Source organism: Mustela putorius, unplaced genomic scaffold, assembly GCF_011764305.1.
Source record: "Mustela putorius furo isolate JIRA1106 unplaced genomic scaffold, ASM1176430v1.1 tig00003972_pilon_pilon_pilon, whole genome shotgun sequence".
NCBI classification, from domain to species: Eukaryota; Metazoa; Chordata; class Mammalia; order Carnivora; family Mustelidae; genus Mustela; species Mustela putorius.
The window spans coordinates 14,498,459-14,515,826 of NW_025422115.1; the positions used below are offsets into that span (position 1 = coordinate 14,498,459).

Here is a 17,368-nt window from a genome sequence, read left to right on the forward strand (position 1 = left end):
AGAGTGTGCATTTTAATATATGGCTACCACCTAGCAATGTTCCACAGGAAGACACTCATTTGTTTACAGCATTAGAGCCAGCTCATTAACATCACATACAGTGCCCATAGTCTCTGAAATTATGTTATAAAATAGTATATCATTAATTCAAATTAATTCTTTAATTCTACAGCAAGATCCTTAATGTGTGCTGTATAAACTTAAGTTACTGATGTAGGTCAATTCTTCCTTAAACTGCCTCTGAGATACATTACTCAAGTTAAGGCCCATCACATTGTCACAAGGTCAGCTGGTTGTCCCTCTCCTTTTAAGTTTAATAAAATAAGCTTTCACAAGAAAGGAATGGACTTTTTAAGGATCAAAGAAATCAGAAGTCTGCTTTCTGCCCAATTGATCGCTAGTCTTCTGGCATGGTAAGAAAGAAGAAACCTTCTACATAAATCTCACCTAAACAGGGAAGACAACCAGCTGGGCTAAAATTTCTCTAGTCTTCATTTCCAAATGACCCAGTTACAAGAAAAATTTCTTATTATAATACTGTAACTAATCCCAACTTGAAATACATAAAAGAAAAAAGATGCTGGATGTAAGAAAATGAAGGTTTGGGGCACCTGGGTGGCTCAGTTGTTAGGTGTCTGCCTTCAGCTCAGGTTATGATCCCAAGATCCTGGGATCGAGCACTGCATCAGGCTCCCTGCTTGACGGGGAGTCTGCTTCTTCCTCTCCCACTCCCCCTGCTGTGTACCTGCTCTTGCTGTTTCTCTCTCTTTGTTATTTCTTTTTTAAAGATTTTATTTACATATTTAAAAAAAAAGATTTTATTTATTGATTTGACAGAGAGACAGAGATCACAAGTAGGCAGAAAGGCAGGCAGAGAGAGAATCAGGTTACCCACTGAGCAGGGATCCCACTTTGGGACTCGATCCCAAGACCCTGAGATCATAACCTGAGCTGAAGGCAGAGGCTTAACCCACTGAACCACCCAAGTGCCGCTCTCTCTCTTTCTAATAAATAAACAGAATCTTGAAAAAGAAAAAAAGAAAGAAAAGAAAAGAAAAGAAAATGAAGGTTTAACCATCCCTGCCGGGGGGGATGGAACACAGGGCAGAAGCTCCACCACTGTCTCACATGGACACATACACCCTGATGGGTGACAGAGAGTTTACATACCATGTCCACACCACTCCTGACTTGGTGAGAGCCAAGGAGAACTGAGCTCCACATTCGATCTGACACACTCCCTGTCCATTCAGTCTCTCAATGTTCTGGGGAATATTACAGCCTTCACTTCCTCCCCGGCCCAGTTTTCCAAAGTCACCATCACCCCAGGAAAATACTAAACCTAGGGTTAAAAAATGCATACTTCAGGCCAGTGCTTCATGATGTTCCTACCCACCCAGATAAAGAGTCAGGTAGGAGCTTACCTTCATCAGTCAGAGCCAGGGTCTGTGCATCTCTACTTCCACATGCAACCTGGATTACTCTGTGACCAAGAAGGACTTTCACCTACTCAATTACAAATTTAAAAACAGAATCAAGCACAGGCACTGAGAAAACAAAGGAAATTTTTTCCACAGACTGAAAGCCAATAATGCACATGTCTTTATGAACTTTCCTAGACTCGAAGCTTATCTTCCTTGAAATCAGCAGATGGTAAGCTTTCTGTAAGCAACAAAAATGTGTATAATCACCATTTTGGGCTTCAGTTGTGTTGTATTATCCCCATGTCCCAACCGGCCGTACTCTCCAAGGCCCCAGGTGTATAGCTCCCCACTGGATGTGAGGGCTGCGCTATGTGAGCTCCCACAGGCAATATCCCGGATACGCTTGGTTTTCAAGGCCTCAATAAGCCGTGGCTTGTCACAGTTCCTAAAACAAGATTAAATAATATTCCCTAAAATCAATCCAATCATTTTTTAAGAAGAAAAAAAGGACATCTACACTGGTCCACATTTAGTCAAAACAACATCTGCAGATCAACTTAAGTATCAAACATTAAAACAGATCATGTGAGGCCAAATCACATTCATAGATATTTTTTTTTTTAAAGATTTTATTTATTTATTTGACAGAGAGAGATCACAGCAGGTAGAGAGGCAGGCAGAGAGAGAGAGAGGGAAGCAGGCTCCCTGCAGAGCAGAGAGCCCGATGCGGGACTCGATCCCAGGACCCTGAGATCATGACCTGAGCTGAAGGCAGTGGCTTAACCCACTGAGCCACCCAGGCGCCCCTCATACATATTTTTAACAGATATATTTTTAGGTTCCATTTTCAAAAATGACCTATCCTATTTAATTTTCTGAAAAATAACTACCACAAAGATAATCACTATTATCATCAGTAACCTCGTCTCATTAGCAAGTAATGAAGAAAACATTCTTACATTCTGCTGAAGTGTCCAAGTTTGCCATCGTCACCTTCACCCCAGGAAAACACTTTCCCATCAACAGTTAAAGCCGTAGCATGGCGGCCACCTGCAACATTCAGACAGATATGTGCTGCCAAATTTAGTTTACAAGAAGTTCACAGCATTATTACTTTACTCTGCCTGACATGCAGCATTTGCTCAATGAATATGTGTTCAACAAATGAGTAGATAGGATTAGCTTTTCAGGGCGACAAATACATAAAGTCAGTGAACGTTAAGTAAACTACAAAGTTTAAATCCTAGAATGAATTTTACTCGTAAAGAGGCAGCAAAATATAAAATCAACAAGTCAGGAAATGACAGATGCTGGCGAGGATGCGGAGACAGGGGAACCCTCCTACACTGTTGGTGGGAATGCAAGCTGGTGCAACCACTCTGGAAAACAGCATGGAGGTTCCTCAAAATGTTGAAAATAGAACTGCCCTAAGACCCAGCAACTGCACTACTGGGTATTTACCCTAAAGATACAAACGTAGTGATCCAAAGGGGCACATGCACCCGAATGTTTACAGCAGCGATGTCCACAAGAGCCAAACTATGGAAAGAACCTAGATGTCCATCAACAGATGAATGGATCAAGAAGATGTGGTATATATACACAATCGAATACTATGCAGCCATCAAAAGAAATGAAATCTTGCCATTTGCGACAACATGGATGGAACTAGAGTGTATCATGCTTAGCGAAATAAGTCAAGCAGAGAAAGACAACTATCATATGATCTCCCTGATATGAGGAAGTGGTGATGCAACATGGGGGCTTCAGTGGGTAGGAGAAGAATCAATGAAACAAGATGGGATTGGGAGGGAGACAAACCATAAGTGACTCTAAATCTCACAAAACAAACTGAGGGTTGCTGGGGAAAGGGGGGTTGGGAGAAGGGGGGTGGGGTTATGGACATTGGGGAGGGTATGTGCTTTGGTGGGTGCTGTGAAGTGTGTAAACCTGGCATTCACAGACCTGTACCCCTGGGGATAAAAATATGTTTATAAAAAATAAAAAATTAAAAAAAAAAGAGGCAGCAAAATAGTACCATGTTTAATAACGGGGTTCCTGTTATGTTAAATATATAAAAGATCAAAATTCAGACAGAAAAAAAGTAAAAATAAGTACATTTATGACTAGGCAAATTATCAAATACACTGGCAATTAAGCTTTAGAGAAATGTACACCAACTGTGGAGCTATTTAAGCAAAAGCGCCATCAATCACAATTAATGCATTATACCCATTCTTTCATGGTCATGCTCTTCCCCAGTATAGACCATTCTTCCAGTCCATCTAGTCTGCCCCAAGATTGAAGTACACTATCTTTATTGGTGTTTTCTCTCTGCCACCTGTGTCCCTGCCAACTCCTGGGCTCTCAGTCCCGCAAATCATTCATTCTCCCCTATTCTTTACAACAGACCCCACACTAATGAGAGTAACAATGTGCTCAGCTAAAAACTCCCTTGCCCAAAAAGGATGGTGACAGAGATCCAACAGAAGTGAGCTAGGCTTCCTAAAAAGCCCTTTAAAGGGGCTAAGTGGGCTGAGGAAACATCTGTGCTCACCTAGACAGAGCTTTATGGCCATCTATCAACAAAGGTGGAAAGAAAGACCAAATGGCACTTGTGTTCCTCATGGGCACAGAGCTACCGTACTAGTCCAGGAGCCCACCCCCAGACTTATACAAAGAAGAAAAGCAAAATTCTATCTTGCTCAAGCCTCTACTGTTTAGACCTGCTTTGATATGGGGTTAAACCCAAACCTACTCAGTGCAGACGTGAAGTGAGTTTTATACCTAATTTAGTTCCATTCCTCAGAGGCCTAGCATAGTGCTTTGAAATAATTCTCAGTAAAGGTTTCCTAAACTGAGAGAGGGTGATTTTTTTTTTCCACAGGATCTTTCTTATCACTGGGGTTCACAGACACTTGAGAAATCTGATGAAAGTTACAGGCTCTTTCCCCAGAAAAATAACACATATATAAGCAAGGAACATGATGATTTCGAAGATGCCATCAAACAGAGACCACAGCTCTGAGACTGAAAATCAATACCTTGGAGAGGGGGAGTACCTATCACACACCTGGAATGCCAACAACTACTGATCTCTAGAAAGCCTCGTGTGGCAAGAATAATTAAATTCTAGACCACCTGGAGATTTACATTATCCAACTTTTATTCTTTTTTTTAAAATTTTTTATTTTTTATAAACATATATTTTTATGCCCAGGGGTACAGGTCTGTGAATCACCAGGTTTACACACTTCACAGGACTCACCAAAGCACATACGCTCCCCAATGTCCATAATCCCACCCCCTTCTCCCAAACCCCCTCCCCCCAGCAACCCTCAGTTTGTTTTGTGAGATTTAGAGTCACTTATGGTTTGTCTCCCTCCCAATCCCATCTTGTTTCATTGATTCTTCTCCTACCCACTGAAGCCCCCATGTTGCATCACCACTTCCTCATATCAGGGAGATCATATGATAGTTGTCTTTCTCTGCTTGACTTATTTCGCTAAGCATGATATGCTCTAGTTCCATCCATGTTGTCACAAATGGCAAGATTTCATTTCTTTAGATGGCTGCATAGTATTCCATTGTGTATATATACCACTTCTTCTTGATCCATTCATCTGTTGATGGACATCTAGGTTCTTTCCATAGTTTGGCTCTTGTGGACATCGCTGCTGTAAACATTCGGGTGCATGTGCCCCTTTGGATCACTACGTTTGTATCTTTAGGGTAAATACCCAATAGTGCAATTGCTGGGTCTTAGGGTAGTTCTATTTTCAACATTTTGAGGAAACTCCATGCTGTTTTCCAGAGTGGCTGCACCAGCTTGCATTCCCACCAACAGTGTAGGAGGGTTCCCCTGTCTCCGCATCCTCGCCAGCATCTGTCATTTCCTGACTTGTTGATTTTAGCCATTCTGACTGGTGTGAGGTGATATCTCATTGTGGTTTTGATTTGTATTTCCCTGATGCCGAGTGATATGGAGCACTTTTTCATGTGTCTGTTGGCCATCTGGATGTCTTCTTTGCAGAAATGTCTGTTCATGTCCTCTGCCCATGTCTTGATTGGATTATTTGTTCTTTGGGTGTTGAGTTTGCTAAGTTCTTTATAGATTTTGGACACTAGTCCTTTATCTGATATGTCGTTTGCAAATATCTTCTCCCATTCTGTCAGTTGTCTTTTGATTTTGTTAACTGTTTCCTTTGCTGTGCAAAAGCTTTTGATCTTGATGAAATCCCAATAGTTCACTTTTGCCCTTGCTTCCCTTGCCTTTGGCGTTGTTCCTAGGAAGATGTTGCTGCGGCTGAGGTCGAAGGGGTTGCTGCCTGTGTTCTCCTCAAGGATTTTGATGGATTCCTTTCGCACATTGAGGTCCTTCATCCATTTTGAGTCTATTTTTGTGTGTGGTGTAAGGATATGGTCCAATTTCATTTTTCTGCATGTGGCTGTCCAATTTTCCCAGCACCATTTATTGAAGAGGCTGACTTTTTTCCATTGGACATTCTTTCCTGCTTTGTCGAAGATTAGTTGACTGTAGAAATGAGGGTCTATTTCTGGGCTCTCTATTCTGTTCCATTGATCTATGTGTCTGTTTTTGTGCCAGTACCATGCTGTCTTGATGATGACAGCTTTGTAATAGAGCTTAAAGTCCGGAATTGTGATGCCACCAACGTTGGCTTTCTTTTTCAATATCCCTTTGGCTATTCGAGGTCTTTTCTGGTTCCATATAAATTTTAGAATTATTTGTTCCATTTCTTTGAAAAAGATGGATGGTACTTTGGTAGGAATTGCATTAAATGTGTAGATTGCTTTAGGTAGCATAGACATTTTCACAATATTTATTCTTCCAATCCAGGAGCATGGAACATTTTTCCATTTCTTTGTGTCTTCCTCAATTTCTTTCATGAGTACTTTATAGTTTTCTGAGTATAGATTCTGTGCCTCTTTGGTTAGGTTTATTCCTAGGTATCTTATGGTTTTGGGTGCAATTGTAAATGGGATGGACTCCTTAATTTCTCTTTCTTCTGTCTTGCTGTTGGTGTAGAGAAATGCAACTGATTTCTGTGCATTGATTTTATATCCTGACACTTTACTGAATTCCTGTATAAGTTCTAGCAGTTTTGGAGTGGAGTCTTTTGGGTTTTCCACATATAGTATCATATCATCTGCGAAGTGATAATTTGACTTCTTCTTTGCCGATCTGGATGCCTTTAATTTCCTTTTGTTGTCTGATTGCTGAGGCTAGGACTTCTACTACTATGTTGAATAACAGTGGTGATAATGGACATCCCTGCCGTGTTCCTGACCATAGCGGAAAAGCTTTCAGTTTTTCTCCATTGAGAATGATATTTGCGGTGGGTTTTTCATAGATGGCTTTGATGATATTGAGGTATGTGCCTCTATCCCTACACTTTGAAGAGTTTTGATCAGGAAGGGATGCTGTACTTTGTCAAATGCTTTTTCAGCATCTATGGAGAGTATCATATGGTTCTTGTTCTTTCTTTTATTGATGTGTTGTATCACACTGACTGATTTGCGGATGTTGAACCAACCTTGCAGCCCTGGAATAAATCCCACTTGGTCGTGGTGAATAATCCTTTTAATGTACTGTTGAATCCTATTGGCTAGTATTTTGTTGAGTATTTTCGCATCTGTGTTCATCAAGGATATTGGTCTATAGCTCTCTTTTATGATGGGATCCTTGTCTGGTTTTGGGATCAAGGTGATACTGGCCTCATAAAATGAGTTTGGAAGTTTTCCTTCCATTTCTATTTTTTGGAACAGTTTCAGGAGAATAGGAATTAGTTCTTCTTTAAATGTTTGGTAGAATTCCCCCGGGAAGCCATCTGGCCCTGGGCTTTTGTTTGCGTGGAGATTTTTAATGACTGTTTCAATCTCCTTACTGGTTATGGGTCTGTTCAGGCTTTCTATTTCTTCCTGGTTCAGTTGTGGTAGTTTATATGTTTCTAGGAATGCATCCATTTCTTCCAGATTGTCAAATTTATTGGTGTAGAGTTGCTCATAGTATGTTCTTATAATAGTTTGTATTTCTTTGGTGTTAGTTGTGATCTCTCCTCTTTCATTCATGATTTTATTTATTTGGGTCCTTTCTCTTTTCTTTTTGATAAGTCGGGCCAGGGGTTTATCAATTTTATTAATTCTTTCAAAGAACCAGCTCCTAGTTTCGTTGATTTGTTCTATTGTTTTTTTGGTTTCTATTTCATTGATTTCTGCTCTGATCTTTATGATTTCTCTTCTCCTGCTGGGCTTAGGGTTTCTTTCTTGTTCTTTCTCCAGCTCCTTTAGGTGTAGGGTTAGGTTGTGTACCTGAGACCTTTCTTGTTTCTTAAGAAAGGCTTGTACCGCTATATATTTTCCTCTCAGGACTGCCTTTGCTGTGTCCCACAGATTTTGAACCGTTGTATTTTCATTATCATTTGTTTCCATGATTTTTTTCAATTCTTCTTTAATTTCACGGTTGACCCATTCATTCTTTAGAAGGATGCTGTTTAGTCTCCATGTATTTGGGTTCTTTTCAAACTTCCTTTTGTGGTTGAGTTCTAGCTTTAGAGCATTGTGGTCTGAAAATATGCAGGGAATGATCCCAATCTTTTGATACCGCTTGAGTCCTGATTTAGGACCGAGGATGTGATCTATTCTGGAGAATGTTCCATGTGCACTAGAGAAGAATGTGTATTCTGTTGCTTTGGGATGAAATGTTCTGAATATATCTGTGATGTCCATCTGGTCCAGTGTGTCGTTTAAGGCCTTTATTTCCTTGCTGATCTTTTGCTTGGATGATCTGTCCATTTCAGTGAGGGGAGTGTTAAAGTCCCCTACTATTATTGTATTATTGTTGATGTGTTTCTTTGATTTTATTACTAATTGGTTTATATAGTTGGCTGCTCCCACGTTGGGGGCATAGATATTTAAAATTGTTAAATCTTCTTGTTGGACAGACCCTTTGAGTATGATATAGTGTCCTTCCTCATCTCTTATTATAGTCTTTGGCTTAAAATCTATTTGATCTGATATAAGGATTGCCACTCCTGCTTTCTTCTGATGTCCATTAGCATGGTAAATTCTTTTCCACCCCCTCACTTTAAATCTGGAGGTGTCTTCGGGCTTAAAATGAGTTTCTTGGAGGCAACATATAGATGGGTTTTGTTTTTTTATCCATTCTGATACCCTGTGTCTTTTAACAGGGACATTTAGCCCATTCACATTCAGGGTAACTATTGAGAGATATGAATTTAGTGCCGTTGTATTGCCTGTAAGGTGACTGTTACTGTATATGGTCTCTGTTCCTTTCTGATCTACCACTTGTAGGCTCTCTCTTTGCTCCAACTTTTATTCTTAATAATTAAGTAAACTTGAAAAAGAATATAAAGGCACCCTAGAGAAAATTATCTAAAGGCTGCAATTATTTGCTGAGCATGAGCAACAGATTTATCTGCATATGAGTGCCAACTCTGGTGTGTTACCTGAATGAACAGCCACCTTCTTGACCACATAACTGCTAAGAGCTGTGATCTGCCGAGGAATGGGCACAGTCCCACTAGAGATGCCCAGCCCCAGTCGGCCATTCGTAGCTTCTCCACAGGCATATACCTTCCCTTCCACAGTCACTGCAAAGAACAAGAGAAAGGACAAGACTCACTTCTCACAAGATGTTTTTGGTGGTAAGCATAATTTATAAAAATTTTTAGTACAAGAATAATCATACCTGCAAACAAACTTTTAGAACCACCAGCCACCTGTACCACATTCAAAGCAGACAGGGTCTCAGAGAATGAAGGAACCTTTATCTAGAATAGGATTTTATTTTGTAAGCAAAAGAAGAAAAAGATCATTTTATTTATGTTTTTAGAATTACAAGTATCCTTATTACAAGGAATATATAAGGAATTACCATTAATTTACATGGTTATATTAACCAAAGAAGTTCTCTTCTCTTAGAGATACACTAAAGTATTCTAAGGAGGAAATAATATATTGAGATGTACTTTGCGGGGGGGGGGTAAATAAATAAGTAAAATAAAGACCAAAAATGTGACCCTCTACTATTAACTGTTGAAGCTGGTACAGTAACATGAGGACTCAGGTCCCTAGTCTTTCTACCTGCTATATTTAAACAGCTCCATAATAAAAGGTGAAAAATAAAACATACATAATGTAAAGATATAACCAAGCATCTGGTAAACTACATTTTATTTCAGGTGTTGTCCTACTCATTCTTATTGATTCTGATATCTCTAAGAAATTATACACTTCAACTTCCCATTATAGATGGGTGTGACTTAATTTAAAATTCATAAAACCCTTGTCTAAGAAACCCTTTATGATTCCTAGAAATTATCAGATAGTCACCACTACAGTACAAGAAAGAATCATCATCCCAACCAAAGAACGCCAAATCTATCCTTCATGTGTAAACTCCAACAAAGGGCCATGTACCTCAGGATCACCCAGGCAGCCCTGCACTATCACAACTGAGACTCCAGACCTTACTGCCCCCTACCCACCGCCAAATGGAGTCTAGGGGCCTTAAAACATAAATGCAGTCAAGGCTGTTCAAATAAAGATGAAAATCTTTCTTTTCTTGAAAGGAAAGACTTAAAATGAGTTCTAACTTTCCTTCTCAGCTTCTCAGCAATGCAGATAATAAGGGTGGGTGAAGTCTCACAGAATACTAAAAGGAAGCAGAGACACTTACTGAAGAGAAACTGTGTCTAGGCACTAAAACTTGGAGGAATTTGTTTTGTGGCACCTCAGTAAAGAGACACTAAGTAACATAATGGATACTGAATTCAACACTGGTTCAAATGCATCATTTGTTGTATCTACTCTTTAAATGATATCTTGCCCATCTTCATACCACCATGACATTTTTTTACACTTTATTCTGTTCATGGTAAGCAAAAGAGCTTACTGTACCAATGGGAAAATAAATATAATTAAAGTCTATAATTTTCATCTATATGCTTGTCAAATCTTTTCAACACTGCATTTTGTAGTTTATAGAACAACTAAAATGCACTATTTTCCAAGGACAGAGGCATTAACTGAAACTAAATTTGATAATGTCTGCAAGTTCAAATTAAGCATTTCTTCAGAAAAGTCAATTTAAAACACAACTTACAGAAGGTAAACCACCATAAAAACCTTAAAGAGGTCTGATTATTATTAAGCCTCTCTAGAACAAAGGCACCAACAATCCTTCTCAATCATGTGATTACAGATGACATAGAAGAAGTGGGGGGGGGGGATACCTTAGAGCCCTTCAGGCCGCCCAGCTGGTCCTTGTCATTCAGTCCCCAAACAAACACTTTGGTTCTTATCATAGCTGCTGATTCCAGCCCTGCAGCTTTCTTTCTAATAAGGCTAACCAAACAAAAGAGACAAAAACAGAGGTCATTCAACATAAAATATTTTTTTTTAAACAAAAAGGAAAGCAACCTCAAGCAAGCAGTTTGTAGAATACTATCAAAAATTCTAAAAGCTTTGTTTTAATATAATGAAACCTCAAGTAAATACACAAGTTAGTGTACCAGAGGGTCAAAATTTCTAGATACCAGCATGCTACCTTTTAATACTATAATTTAACTCTAGCCTTGTTTTTGGTGGAGACCATTCTATGACAGACTGCGCAGCTCTTTTCTTCTTATACACCAAGCTGAACACCACAGCTGTTTTACTGATTCATAGATATTTCCACCCAATGCGTCAAAACATAGCTACTACAGATGTTAAATGCAGAGAACACTAATTAAACAGGACTCACCAATGGACCTGGCATTTTGACAATGTCATTAAACCTAAACATCTGGTCATTTTTTTCCTCTCACACGAACTAATAAAATAGATACAACCATACAATTTTTGAGGTACTCTAACATATATATATATATGCCCCAAACCAAAATGCAATTTTCTTCCTTCACACCCTCTGCCCACCATATAGGCCAGCTGGGCTAGATCTCCGTTACTTCCTTTCTCTCCTGAGAGGCCTGCCTCACACCCCAAGGCTTTTGAAGCATAGCTCTGGCAGCTGGCTCCCACCACCTTGCTCATTCCATCTCCTGACCTGCCCTCAATGGGGTGGAAGTTTAATCAACAGAGCACTCTAATTCTTGAACTTGAGACCACCAAGTACATGGGACAGTGTTAGATTTTCTTGGTTGTTAGTCAGTGCCAGGTACTAAGGAACCTGTATTTGATTTTGTTTGCTTTTGTTCTATTTTTATAAACTAGGATGAACAACTAAAGGCTCCAGAGTCTAGGTTCTAGATGGGTAAGATTTTTTAACATATTATATACTAATAAGTATTTACTTGAAGGGATAAAAATCTTATGATTTGGGGATTAAAATGTAGGAAAATCCTTTCATCTGATACCAGGCACAAGAAAGCAAGTATATGTATATTGTAATTACAGAGCTTCCTCTACTTATAATAGTATTTAACCTAAATAAACTCATTACAAATTGAAAATATCATAAGGTGAAATGTATTTTAAAACTACACCTAATCCACTCGACACCATAGCTTAGCCCTGCTCACCCTGAATATGCTGAGAACACTTACATTACTCTACAGTTGGACAAAATCATCTAACACAAAGCCTATTTCATAAATAAGCATTGAATATTGCATGTAATTTCTTAAATACTATCCCGAGAGACGGTATGGTATGAGTACAGAATGGCTGTAATAAGTATATTGGCTATTTACCCTTGTGATTGCAGGATGGGAGCTATATAGCTCATGGCTGCTGTCCAGTATTGTAAGAGAGGATTGTACCACAGATTGCATGGATTTTTCAGGCAAAGATCAAAATTCAAAGTTCAGTTTCTATGGAATGGGTATTACTTTTGCAACTATTGTAAAGTAAAAAACTTGCAAGTCAAATAAAGTGCAGACTATCTATACTTGACGTATCTTGTAACACATTTCTGGTCAAAAATATGTATGGGAAACCAAGACTTATATTCAAGATACGTAGTGACTGGTACCATGTCATTGTTAACCAGTCAGAATGGAGGCCAGCAGGTAGTCAGTGTGGGCATACCCCAGTTGTACATGTGCTCTGCAGGAGACTGTATTTGGACAACTTACTCACGCTGCAATTATTAGCAGATAACTATCTGACAAGAAAAGAAAAACCTTACATTCAAATATCTAGAATTCTTTTGTTAATGTATTCAATTAGATAAAAATTTAATCAATGAGTAAACCTCAAACTTTTTTACACTTGATCTTAGCCAAAAGGCCGAGAAGTGATTTTTTGCTTATCTCATATATACATGTATTTATGTATTTGTCCAAATCATTTATGCAGTTAACAAGAACATGCAAACCTATAATCCTTTCTCTTGAAAATCTCAATGATTCATTTAAGTGAACTGGTATTTTCCTTCCTTACATAATGTATATAGGTACTATCAGTTTAAATTATAACATATAGTACAACATATATTCTAGATGAAGTAATGTTACATATACTATTTTCTTTTCAGTTCCAGTGCGAAGTTTCCAAAATAAATCAGGACTGAATCCAAACCCAAGCTTACAGAACCATAGAATAACGTGATTTATTATCTTGTCACCCATTCATGACTAAGAAAATGTGCTTTAATAGCAGTGAGAGGCAGAGCTCCTATTTCTAAAAGAAAGACAACTTACATCACATTCTAGAAAGCACTTAGTGCAAAGGGCAGTGGTCAGAAGAACTCAGCGAGCATGGTACCAGCCTCCTTCATGTATCTACAAGGATCAGGCTACACCAACAGGACAACAGAAACACACATAAACTAATTTTGCATATCCTTTGACTTACCAATTCACTTTTAGCAATTTATCTAGGAAAATACAACTTATCTGAGGAAAGAGATTATCTATGTTGTTTTCTGCTGGGACATGAACAAGGCTCAGAACAATCCCCTGCACATACCTATAAACATCTTAGATTAAAAAAAGCAAATGTGCAGAAACCTGGCAGGTATCTTCCTTCATCCTTGGTATATGTTATTGTCCTGCAAAAAACACCTTTTCCTGCCCATCTGATTTTGAAAACTCTGACTTTTCCTGAAAGTATGCCTTTAGAGGCTGTTTTCCTTGTCCTCCTGACAAATCAATGCTCTTTGGCAGGTTCTCAAAAGACCGTGCACTTCTCCTCCACGCACTTTCCATAGTCGTAAAGCCACTCTGATGTGTGTGAGTTTGTCTTATTTTATTGTGCATATTCACTACAGCATTCAAAGGATGGAAAACAGGGCTTAGTCCACAACAGGTATTCAATAGATGGATGGTGAAGGAATAAATACGGTAATAGTTGTCACTATAGTACTCTTGCAAAATACTGAATTGAGTAAATAAATGAGAACATAAGACAAAATACTGCGCTCAATAAAATTACAAGACAAAAGACTAATGACAGATATTTTGGAGATGAATGTTGCTCACAACTGCACAATAATGTGAATGTACTTAATGCCACAGAACTAGACATTTAAAAATAGTTAAGAGGCTATGTTTTATGTTGTATGTATTTTATCATAATAAAACTACTCTCATTATGAAATACACTCTTATTAAATATTTACTTTTAAAAGTGAGAATTTTGGAATGAGCACCACCAATAACAAATGGCTCTAACCTCCCACTATTGCCTTTTTCGTCTTCTTCCTCTTCATTATCCGAGGCTAAGAAAGGAACTGCTGCCAGATCTTCCTCCTCTGCACGGATCCGTCCCAGCAGGATAAGACCATGGATTTTACAATCAATTCCTGAGCTCCTGCACTGCTTTATAGCAATTTCAATATACCTGTGATACTAGACACAAAAACAGTAAACTAGAGACTTTTTAGAATCAAATACATGAGATCCTTAAACTGGAGACCAGCATATTTGAGACATGGAATGTGTGGAAAGTTAGATGTGTGGAAAGTCTTTTACTTAAATTCTGGAAATAGCAAGCAAGTTAGGCAAAATTAATACAGTCACGATTGAGTACAGATTAAAAGAACTCATTAATCACCAAGTAGGCCTATCCAAGGCATGGGACTCACACTGATTTTCTGACTAAAATGAAACAGTATGATAGTTTTACTGAATGACTGCAAACTTTTCTGTCTTAAAGCTTTCTTGAGGGGCGCCGGGTGGCTCAGTCCCTTCAGCATTTGTCTCTTAATTTCAGCTCCGGTCATTATCTCAGGATACTGAGATTAAGCCCCACACTGGGCTCTGCACTTCAGTTGGATTCTCTCCCTTTTCCCAAGCCTGCTTAGGATTCTCTCTCTCCTTTTCCCTCTGCCCCTGCCTGGCTTGCACTTGCATGCACACGCACATGGGCCCTCTCTTCCTCTCTCTCTTGAGAAAAGAAAAAAAGAAAAAAAAAGCTTTCTTGAATCAAGAAGTATTAGGAAAGATATTAAATGTCAGGTAGTTCAGAGCCTTGATAATTTTTAAAACTAATAAAAATATTCAAATATGTATAAATTAGAGACAATCATACAAAGAGCCCAGCAACACTTTCACCAAGTTTCAAGTTATAAACATATAAGCAATTGTATTCATATTTGGATTATATTAAGAAATTATATTAAGAAAATTCCAGACAGCGGGGTGCCTGGGTGGCTCAGTCGTTAAGCGTTTGCCTTTGGCTCAGGTCATGATTCCAGGGTCCTGGGATTGAGCCACGCATCAAGCTCCCTGCTAGGCGGGGAGCCTGCTTCTTCCTCTCCCACTCCCCCTGCTTATGTTCCCTCTCTCGCTGTGTCTCTCTGTCAAATAAATAAAATCTTTAAAAAAAAAAAAAAAGAAAGAAAGAAAGAAAAAAGAAAATTCCAGGCAGCATGTTGTTTCAAAAGTTCAGTAGCTATCACTGAAGTATAGGCATTTAAAAAAAAATCCACATTACTATTATCATAGCTAAAGCAATAATTTCTTATATCATCTAATATGCTATCAGTAATTAACTTTTATGATCATCTTATAAACTTTTTCTACAGTTGGCTCATTCAAATCAGGATCCAAATAGGATGCAACCTCTCCATTATACCTTTGACACTCAATTGTTAAAGTTGTTTCTTTGCCCTACAGAATCCCCAACATCCTACATTTGGCATATATAGTATTCCTCTATTCCTGCATGTCCTGTGAACAAAGAGTGATGCAGCAGGAACCACACATACTTCCAGCAATTTCTTACTGCCTCAACTGGACTTGCTCAAACCTCAAGCTCTACCACCTATGATCTCACAGGAAGCACATGCACAAGAAAGCCACTGAGATGCAAAAGACAAATTAAAAAATGAAAAATTCTACAGGAAAAGGAGACCCAGTTTCCTTCTTTAGCAAGGAAAAAACAAGAGAATTAAGACTTAAATGAAGTACAAAGTGCAGGCACATAAACCAACTACAAAAAGATATTTATGGGATAACTGGGAAAATGTAAACACTGGCTGGATAGTATATGATTATTAAAGAATAACCATTAGGAGTGATAATGGTATTGTGGTTACATTTTTTAAGTCCTTGTTACAGATTAATATTGAAGCATACAATATGGATAAGGTCATAACTCGGACTTGCTTTTAAACATTCTAGGAATTTAAAAAATGGGGGACATGAAAGGAGACAATGAAACACAACTGACAAAAATGTTGATAACTGCTGAAGATGGGCCAGAGGATTGTGGGGGATTTCTATTTTTGATTATGTTAGAAAATTACCATAATGGGCCATTTTTATGGAAAAGACAATCCTAGAATGTCCACTGGCTTCCCCAAGAATGATAATATTCTAGTTCTTAAATTGGTTAGAATGATGGAGAGTGGGTCATGAGTTTTCCAATTACTCAGTCCTTCATATTTTTCACATGTGTCATCTATATTACTTTATACTTATCAAATATTATGTAATAAACCATTCTGATTTGAAAAAATTTTGGACTATAATATACCTTTTATGATTAATAATATCAGCTAGTTACTGATTTAATTAACTCTAGTTATTGATTTAAAGTATAAGAATATTCAGGAGTATAATGAAGACTTAAGCTGTTTTCAGTTGCCTAGCAATGAGTTAACAATAAAATGGATTAAAATTCAATATTATCTTTTTTCAGAAAAGCTCTGTATTATCTTCCATTTTAATAATTTGCTGGTGTATTCATTTACCAACAGCCCGGTATTAATTGGTATGTAAAAAAAAATAGATATTTACCATCTACCATTCATTTAAGAATGAATGGTATCCCAAAATTCTTTTATTGAAGATTAGAAATAAAGGCCAGATCATCAGTTCTTGGACCTGGGAAAGGAGCTGGTACATTCCCATAGATTGGACACAAGTTATAAACCTTTTACCCATGAACAAATTAACCTAATGGCTATGTATCAGCTTCTTTTAAGTAACACACTAGCATGAACTTGAACTTGTCTACCCCTATGAGGGAAGACTAATAATAACAATAATAATAATAAATGGTGAACTACATTTAATAATTTTAAAATACTCACTTATAAAAAACTTTAGATGAGTAAGAGTCAATTATCTAATACCTTTATCCACTATCATTATACAAATTAAATAAGTTCATGAGACAATAGTATAGGCAGTATTATTTTAACTATATTTAATTTATTAAAATAATATTGACATCTGTGTAGAAAAATTTATGGGAAGATCTGAGAGACCGTCTCACTGCTGTGTAACATAAAAGTACTACATAAAAGAACCTTCAATGATTCAGCATTTTCAAGATTTATAAATCTTGAAAATCTTATAAATATAAACGTATTCATTTTGAAAAATTACCTTATAACCCATCAAAATAAATCAATAGCTCAGCACTTGATGCCAACAGATATGAAAACGAAAAAGCAATTTCAGTGTCATTTATGCAGTTAGAAAAAAAACCCTCACACATTAACAGAT

General features: G+C 37.8%; 1 protein-coding gene across 11 annotated transcripts in view; it reads right to left on the bottom strand.

Moving 5' to 3' along the window:
- The window catches only part of HERC2 (HECT and RLD domain containing E3 ubiquitin protein ligase 2), a 237,729-nt gene that overhangs the window by 62,575 nt on the left and 157,786 nt on the right, over positions 1–17,368 (bottom strand). For all 11 annotated transcript variants that reach the window (XR_006603900.1, XR_006603901.1, XM_045070659.1 and 8 more), the window contains exons 56-63: positions 14,085–14,260; positions 10,700–10,811; positions 9,154–9,235; positions 8,912–9,055; positions 2,384–2,474; positions 1,692–1,869; positions 1,425–1,506; positions 1,171–1,342 (exon numbers count right to left, since the gene is read on the bottom strand). Coding sequence is in view for 9 of the 11 variants with exons in the window: in XM_045070659.1 (XP_044926594.1) it covers positions 1,171–1,342; positions 1,425–1,506; positions 1,692–1,869; positions 2,384–2,474; positions 8,912–9,055; positions 9,154–9,235; positions 10,700–10,811; positions 14,085–14,260 (1,037 nt within the window). In the remaining 2 variants the exon portion in view is untranslated. The remainder of the gene's footprint in view (positions 1–1,170; positions 1,343–1,424; positions 1,507–1,691; positions 1,870–2,383; positions 2,475–8,911; positions 9,056–9,153; positions 9,236–10,699; positions 10,812–14,084; positions 14,261–17,368) is intronic.